The 7,970-nt window shown below is 53.2% G+C and overlaps 2 protein-coding genes across 3 annotated transcripts in view; both read right to left on the bottom strand.

The window, feature by feature from the left end:
- Nucleotides 1-749, bottom strand: part of SETD1A (SET domain containing 1A, histone lysine methyltransferase) — a 23,919-nt gene extending 23,170 nt beyond the window's left edge. The window contains exon 1 of one of the 2 annotated variants that reach the window (XM_040463108.1): nucleotides 116-749. The gene's annotated coding sequence lies outside the window, so the exon portion shown is untranslated. Of the gene's footprint in view, nucleotides 1-76 lie in introns of both variants that reach the window. The other variant, XM_040463107.1, reaches the window with a different exon arrangement.
- A 1,727-nt stretch (nucleotides 750-2,476) lies between these two features.
- Nucleotides 2,477-7,787, bottom strand: ORAI3 (ORAI calcium release-activated calcium modulator 3). Its single transcript, XM_040463122.1, has 2 exons — nucleotides 7,317-7,787; nucleotides 2,477-3,953 (listed from the first exon to the last, which is right to left on the bottom strand). Exons 1-2 carry the CDS (start codon nucleotides 7,542-7,544, stop codon nucleotides 3,294-3,296), a joined length of 888 nt encoding a protein of 295 aa, XP_040319056.1. The 5' UTR covers nucleotides 7,545-7,787; the 3' UTR covers nucleotides 2,477-3,293.
- Nucleotides 7,788-7,970: the final 183 nt, after the last annotated feature.

The raw sequence follows: 7,970 nt of genomic DNA on the forward strand, positions 1-7,970 counted from the left end.
CGGCCCCGCAGCGGTGGCGGCGGCGGCGCCCCCCCACCACCACCTCCCCGGCGCGCGCACCAAACACCACCGCCACCTGCGCGAGGCCCAGCGGGCACAGCGTCTACATTCGCACTTTCGCCACGGGTGCCGCCGGGAGACCCACGGGGCCGAGGAAAGCGGCTTCGCCTCGGCCGGCGCCCTTTAAGGCTCCAGAGTTGCGGCCCAGGGAGCCTGGAGATTGGCCGCATTCCCCGGAGAGTGGGCTTCACCACGACTACCCAGCTGCTCTGGCCTAGGGTCCTTGACGAATCGGCGGCGACGAAAGCAGCGACTAATCCCTGAGGAAAAGGGGGCGGGGCGGAGGGGAGGAGGCCAGCCAGAGCTGGGGAGATTTGAGTGGCGCGTTGAACAGGCGCAGATTCGTCAGGCGGGCGGGGCGAATCGGTGGATGGGATGCGCGCTCCTTTGCTCTTCTTTCCTGCCCCTTCCTTGTGCGGCCAAAGGCCTGAAAGGCTGCAGATTCGCCACAGGTCCTGTGGTCCTGGCCTCAGCTGTCGCCTCCCTTCACCCGCCTTGGTGGAGTCAAGAAAATAATGCCTGGTTAGCCAAGCCCCGTTGGCAGAGTTGGCCACTTTTCCCGGATCTTTCTTACTAGCAGAGCTTGGGGAATGCCCAATTTCGACCCCGGAGAAATGGCTACAGCCCAAAGCTGCTCTCGGAGGCCGATGAGAATTTCCAGCCTGGTATAGAGAGGCCCAAGTAATTCTGAAGAGCTGGCCTAGCGAATCTGCGGATCCTCCTGTGGGCGGAGCCAACGCGCGGCGCGCAGAGGGCGTGGCCAGGGCGTGTAAAGCCCGGCGTCGCGGGGGCGCTTCCTGTAGGACCCACCGAAACCGTGCGGGCTGGGAGGGGCGCCTAGGAGATGGAAAAATACAACTAACAGCGGTGACTCAGGCCGTTTGCCTGGTGTCGCACACAATGCCGGGAACGTTTTCCTTTCGCTGTCCCCTTGGGCCCCAGCTGTTTCAGATGCCCATTTGACAGATTGGGAGACTGAGGCCTGCAGAAGATGCCGCATTTTACCTATAATCGAGCCGCCATTCATAATTAAATTCGAGGCTGCCTCAAAGTTATGTGAAAAGTCTTGGGGGGCATAAAGGTCTTAGAACAGGTCTCGTGAAAAATAAACTAGTACCTACTGGAGATAGGCTGGGCTGGTCGATTCTCCAAGCACCATGCTCTCAGTGCCCTCAGCTTGGAGCCGGGGCGGGGGGCTATGCTTACGTGGTCCCACCGCTGGAGGGCAGCACCAGCCCAGGCGCTAACGTCGCCGAGGCTGGGTACCCTTTTATTTCGCTTCGACGCAGGGCATCCTGGTTTCTGGGTAACCGCACTCTCAGAAGGACCCCCTGCTTGAGCTGAGGATGCTCTAGATTTCAGACATCTCTGCCTACATTCGTTCCTCCCTGTGTGACCTTGGGCAAGCCATTGACCTCTCAAAATTTAAGATTCTTCCTCTGAAAAATGGATGTTCATTCCTGTCTCACAGGAATGTTATAGCAGTCAGAACAGTAAAGGAGGGGTGCCTGGGTGGCTCAGTCAGTTAAGCTTCTGACTTCCGCTCGGGTCATATCTTGCGTTTCATGAGTTTGAGTCCTGCATAGGGCTCTCTGCTGTCAGCGTGGAGCCCCCTTTCGGTCCTCTGTCCCTCTCCCTCTCTGCCGCTTCCCTGCTCAAGCTACCTCTCAAAAATAAATAAACATTAAAAAAACAAAAAAAACAACAAAACAGTGCGGGAAAGGACCCTGAGGCCTGGTTCATACAAATTCACAATTTTAAGTTACAGGAAAAGAGAAAAGAGGGACTGGACCAAGGTCTCATGCTAAGAATAGAGGAGCGAGGATTAGAGCCCCTTAAATTTTTGAGGAAAATTAGACTTACATGAAAGCCTAATTTTTATATGAAAGCACTGGTGATAAGAGCAGATTCCTTTCTCTTGTCCCAGTTGAAAGGTATTGATTGGCTTCTTATATCAGACAGAAGGAGATTTCCCATGTTATGGTAAAGGTAGTCCAAGTTTTCATTGCTTTGGGCAAGATCCTCCACTTTGTCGGGCCTGTTTCCTTATCTCTGAAATGGAAATGGTGAAGACTTGTCTCTTGAGGTCGTTGTGAGGGTCAAATAAGATATCCTTGCTCCTAGTATGTAGTAGTCACTCAAAGAAACTTACACTTTAGAAAGAAACTCTAAATCATCAATGGAAGAGATGGAGACCCAAGAACAAGAGTGCAAAAATTTTAGCCTTGGAATGACTCAGTCTCCAAATCCGAAGATACTGGTCCCTGCCAGCACCAGAAGGGGATCATATCTGGAACCATTCTTCCGCGCCCCGCCCCCCCCCCCCCAGGTACACCTGCTTCCACCCGGCTCTTAGGAGTAAGTCACCTGATCCCAAGGAGGCCCCCTCTTCACCCCATTCACAGCTACAGGGACATCTGTGAAACACATTTTATTATACAAAACAAGGTGCATCAAAAATTCAGTGTGAGAATAGCTCTGTATTCCAAGGGCTAGTGACTGGATCCTCTCCCTTAAAACCTCCCCACCCCAAACCCTTACTAGAGAGTCAGGTTGGGCACACAGGCCCTCAGTCTCCAAAGATCTCCAGCCCTGGCCCAGGAGAGTGAGAACCAGACGCAGAAGCTTAAGTGTGGGTCTAGGGCAGTGGGGCAGGCACTTGAACCTCCATAAATAGCGAGGCTCCTCCTAGGAAAGAGTGGACCTGTGTCTGGGTTAGAAACACCCAAATCCTTCTCTTCAGCAACTAAAGCAAAAATGTGGAACCCATCAAAATCTGGAGATGGGGAAAAGCTTTCCCAAAATGCCAACCATAAAGTAGATTCTACAAAAATAAAGCAAGGGTTAGCTACCTTCTGAGGCAGCTGGGTGGGTGTGTAACCTCTGACTTCCACATCCTGTACAGGGTTAAGGTGTTAAGGGTCAGCACCAAAGGTCTGACCAGGGTCTCCCTGCCTCCCCTCTAGCTACATGAGACTTGGACTGAAGACCTTCTACTTCCTCCTCTGTTCCTCCCAGCCCAGATGTAGACAGACTGGGATAGACTGACAGCGAGGAGAATCCCTGGGAATGTAAAAGCTGCCCCCGGGGCCCACCCCAAAGGACTCAGAAAGCAGGAGTCTGGTCTCTACCTGGGAGTGGCTCCAGGCAGGGGCAAGGAATGGGGTCTGTGGACCTGGGTTCTCCTGCAGACCGGAGGGAGGCAGTGTTTACAGTAGTGGTTAACATCAGCCTCACACAGCCTGCAGCTCCCCCTGCAGGCGACTCAGCTCCTCTAACTCTTGCTTGTGGCGGTCTGTCTTATGTGCCACCAAGGAGCGATAGAAATGCAGGGCAAAGGCCACGAATACAAGCCCCACAGGTACCATGATTGCTGTGGAGGCCATAGCTGCTTGCCAGCCTGGTCCATGGGCTCCTCCACCAACACATGCTTGCCGGGGTGGGCAGGCCTCAGATGGCTCAGCCTGTGATGGGGCTACAGAAGTAAAGGATGGCTTGGAAGCTGGACTAAGGGAGGTGGTCACTGGTGACAGAGTCCCAGGCACCTGGGAGGCAGGTACCAAAGGGGCTGGTGTGCCCGAGGGTGCCCCAATAGGCACAAACTTGACCCAGCCAACCAGAACAACTTCAGCGAGGAAAAGGAAGGTGCCCAAGGCAGTGGAGAAGCCCCAGGCCAGCTCCACATAGCGGTGGAGTCGCTGGTGTGGAGACTGGTGGACAGAGTTGAGGTTGTGGATGTTGCTAACGGCTTCTATGTGGGGCAGCAGACAGGTGGAGACCATGAGTGCAAAGAGGTGCACAGCCACTAGCACGGTGGTGCAGGCACTAAAGGCCACCAGCAGGCCTGGCGGGTATTCGTGGTTGCTCTCCAGCTGTACCTCCACCATGGCCACCTGTGGGGACAGAGATGGATTGAGTGCCTATAACCTCTTTGGCAGTAGAGGGTTGTTTTACCTGTTGGTATACATTACCAAGGTATCCCTAGGACCTAGAACGGTGCCTGGCAGGAAGAAGGTGCTTAGTCTCTGTTGAGTGAATGAATTGGTAGCCTTGGTAAGGCTCTGTCCTTTACTGGCTTTGGTTTCTGCACCTGGCTATTGAGAGAGCTGGATGACACATTTCTGGAAATCTTACCTTGTTATCACCTAGGGGTTAAAAAACAGATTCTGGAGCTGGGCCACCTGGGTTCACTCTCAGCTCTACAAGCTGACAAGTGACATATAGCTCTATGCCTTAATTTCCTCATCTGGAAAGTGGGGATTGATAATAATATCTACCTGTCTTACAGGGTTGTTGTGAAAATTAAATGAGATAATGTACACCAAGTAATAAGAATGGTATAAGGCACAGAGTAAGTGCTAGTTAATTGTGTTATTATTAATTATTAACTGTTATTAACACTAGTGTTCTTAACACTGTCAATAGTGTTATTAACACTGAAGTCTGGGGTGCCTGGGTGGCTCAGTTGGTTAACTGGGTCATGATCTCATGGCTCATGGATTCGAGCTTCGCGTCGGGTTCTGTGCTGACAGCTCAGAGCCTGGAGCCTGCTTCAGATTCTGTGTCTCCCTCTCTCTCTGCATCTCCCCCACTTGCACTCTCTCTCTTCCTCTCAAAAAATAAACATTAAAAAAATTAAAAACAAAACAAAAAAACACCGAAGTCTAAGGCCAGTGCCTGCAAATTGGTATACCATGAATCCAAGCCAGCTTTGCACATGTTTTGCTTGGCTCATACACTGTATTTTTTAAGGAATTAGTTGAACTTTTAAAACTCTAGAGATTTCAGGGCACCTGGATGGCTCAGTCAGTTAGGCGTCCAGCTTTGGCTCAGGTCATGACCTCATGGCTTGAGTTTGAGCCCTGCACTGTGCTCTGTGCTGACAGCTCAAAGCCTGGAGCCTGCTTCAGATTCTGTGTCTCCCTCTCTCTCTGCCCCTCCCCTGATCATGCTGCCTCTCAAAAATAAATAAACATTAAAAAAAAATTTTTTTTTTTAACTCTAGAGATTTCATATAAATATCTCTATTTCTGGATCCTCTTGAAAATTTGGAAGATCTGGTTACACTAGGCCCACATTCCTGCATGGCAACTACCAGCTAGAATTGAGTCATGACTGCTCCCCTGCTCCCTTTGGACAGGTCATGGGGTCTCCTGATAGCCACAGTCCCCACCCAGCCAACTTGGAGTCCCTATTAAACTGCCTGTCCTTTGCAAACATTTGCGCTGGTGATCCTGTTCTAGGCTTGTGTAAATTTGGATTCTAGAGCCAGACTACCTAAGTTCAAATTCTGCCACTTACTTGCTGTGGGATCCTGGGCAGGTGTCTTAACATCTCTGATCCTGTTTTCGCATCTGTAAAATGGCCATAGTAGTGGTACCTACTTCATAGCATAATAAACGTGATACACGCAAAAGCTCTAAGCACATTGCCTGGTACTGCATGACAGTGTAATACAATTTGTATGTTATTCTAACCCAGGCTACCCAGATACCAGAATCTGGATCTTTCCCCATGCCTAGTTCTTACAGGATCCATTATATTGCTCTGGGGCTGAGAGAAAGAAGATACAGAACCTGGAAGGTGGTGGTAGGAAGACAAGGCTAAGTATTTTGGGAAATTGGGCCGTGGTGAGTGTTAGCAGGTGTTTTCCACTGACAGTGATCTGGGCCAGGCCTAGTCCTGGTTTCTTCTCCCAGAGCCTGACCCAGTCTTGCTCTCCCCTGGCCAGAGTGGGGCCAGTCTGCCCCCAGAACCTACTCATCTGGTCTTTTGATCCTGCAGAGAAGGTCCTGGTGCTTAAGCTGTCACCTCAGCAACATGCAAGTCCAGCAGCAGGCCAGATTGTCCCCTTGGGAACAGGCTGGACCATGGGATGGATGGGGGTGGGGGACCTCTCTCAGCTAGGTCCAGGAAGTTGCTTCCTTCCCTCTACAGTCTGTACAGGAGAAAAAGAGCCACTTCACTGTCTCTAGCTGACCCCACATCAGGAAAACTGGACTGGCCTATGGATACTGGGTCCCTATACAGAAAATGATAGAACTCGGATGACCCTTAAGGGTAGACTTTTCCTCTCATCATTCAAATACATAGGCTATGGTAAAGAGAAAGAGGCAGAGACTAACCCAAATCACCTAGTGTTGTGACTCTTCTATCCCCATGTCCGTATGTTCCTATGAAGACTCCCCACCAGCTTGCTTGCTTTTTCCTGTCGTGTTGGTGGGGAAACTCTGGACTAACTGAGTCCAGTGATCCTGGGCCCTAGTTCATTCTGTATCCTTCATCTGCTGAGTGCTCTTGGCAGAGGCACTGCCCCATTCTGGGCCTTGGCTTCCATGCCTCTGCAATTAACAGACAGGCTGAGCCATCTCTGATGCGTGTCTTGTTCTGACATGCTGGGATCTAGAGTTTGATGACAAGAATCAGCTCATCCTGGGGCGGGTACTTGCAAGCTACAGAGAGCGCACCCTCCATGATCTCAGTTTCCCACTGGACTGCGAGGGGGAGGATGCCTGTCCAGGGTCACACAGCTGGCCACAGGCTGGGAGGAGCCAGGGTTTGTGTCTGCTGACTCCTCCTGACCCTGAGATTCCCTCAGTCCCATTTCCTCCGCTGGGCCTGTTGGCTGATATCATCCTCCCACACCTGCAGTTTATCAGTTCCGAAATCACATATCAGCTTCCTAATCAGCTTCTTTCCCCAGCAGCTTCCTCACAGGCATCATCTCTGCTCAGAGCTGTCCTGCGTTACACCAAGCACTCTTTGTGATTGCTAGGAACTGGCCACCCTCTTTGGGATGGGGCCACCTTCAGCTGGGTGACTACGTTTATTCATTTTTTTGTCTTTGACTCTCCCAGCCCTGTTTTTATAGCTCCCACCAAACTCTGATTTGCCTTTGAATCTCTCATGGTAACCTAGTAAGGACTTCTGCCTGGGACGTGCTCCTTTGGGACCTCTTTGCCCCACCCTTGCATATATATCCCCGTTGGTGATTTGTCTCCCCTCAGGACACCTTTCGGGCTTGGTTATCCTCCTTCTGGCCCGGTTTATGCTAGGGGTCTTCTTACACACTTACACACACACACACACTCAGAAAAAGGGACTGGAGTAGTCCCTTGGGACCTTGTTTGTACTCCTTTACCTCTTAAAAACCCCTTCCTCTGTCCCGTCTCCCGTGGGTACCCGTTTACTTCGTCCACGACCCCATGCCCCCATGTGCCTCACCCCCACCCTGTGCGCCCCTTCCCTCCCCTCACCATGGCGAAGCCCGAGAGCAGGGCAGACGTGCGGCTGGAGGCTTTGAGCTTGGCCCGGCTGAGGTAGAGGCGGCGCCAGCTGAGCGCCCGCAGCGAGTGCTGACTGGCCCCCATGAGGTCCAAGTAGCCCCGGTGCACGAACTCTCGGTACGTGGCCGAGCCCGCGGGGCTCTCGGCCTCCGGGTTCAGCGGGGCCTGTTCGCCCGCGTCCCCCTCGCCGCCCTTCATCCTGGGGGCTGCAGCACTGGGCGGGCTGGGCGGTCACGGGGGCCCCGAGTCGCCCTGGGGGCCCCAGGAGGGCACGCCCCGGCCGGCAGAAGGCCCCATCCCACGGCGGGGCTAGCGGGGATGCGGGCGGGGGGCTCCCACGAAGAGGCGCCCAGGCGAAGCCGAAAGAGGAGGCGTCTGCAGGGAGACCTAGGGGCCGAAGCGGGACAGCAGAGGCCGAAACCGGAACTAGGACGGAGGCGGAGTCGGAGCGGCCACATGATGGGGTGGAGCCGGGGGACTGTGGGACGAGATCCCGAGGGACCCCGCGACCCAAGGCCACTTCACTATCGCCCAGGTGCCGGAACCCCAAGGAGGCAAACGCCTAGCCCCAGTGTGTGACTTGGGGGTCCCCGAGCCCTGGACCACTGAGGCACACCTGGACAC

The sequence above is a fragment of the Herpailurus yagouaroundi genome, unplaced genomic scaffold, assembly GCF_014898765.1.
Source record: "Herpailurus yagouaroundi ecotype Mexico unplaced genomic scaffold, PumYag 379, whole genome shotgun sequence".
Taxonomy (NCBI): domain Eukaryota; kingdom Metazoa; phylum Chordata; class Mammalia; order Carnivora; family Felidae; genus Herpailurus; species Herpailurus yagouaroundi.

Excerpts from the sequence above, each read along its gene's own strand:
- ORAI3 (XM_040463122.1), bottom strand. The coding sequence starts at position 7,544 with ATGAAGGGCGGCGAGGGGGACGCGGGCGAACAGGCCCCGCTGAACCCG. Across the intron at positions 3,954-7,316 it reads TGCTCTCGGGCTTCGCCATG|GTGGCCATGGTGGAGGTACA; the intron begins GTGAGGGGAGGG and ends CTGTCCCCACAG.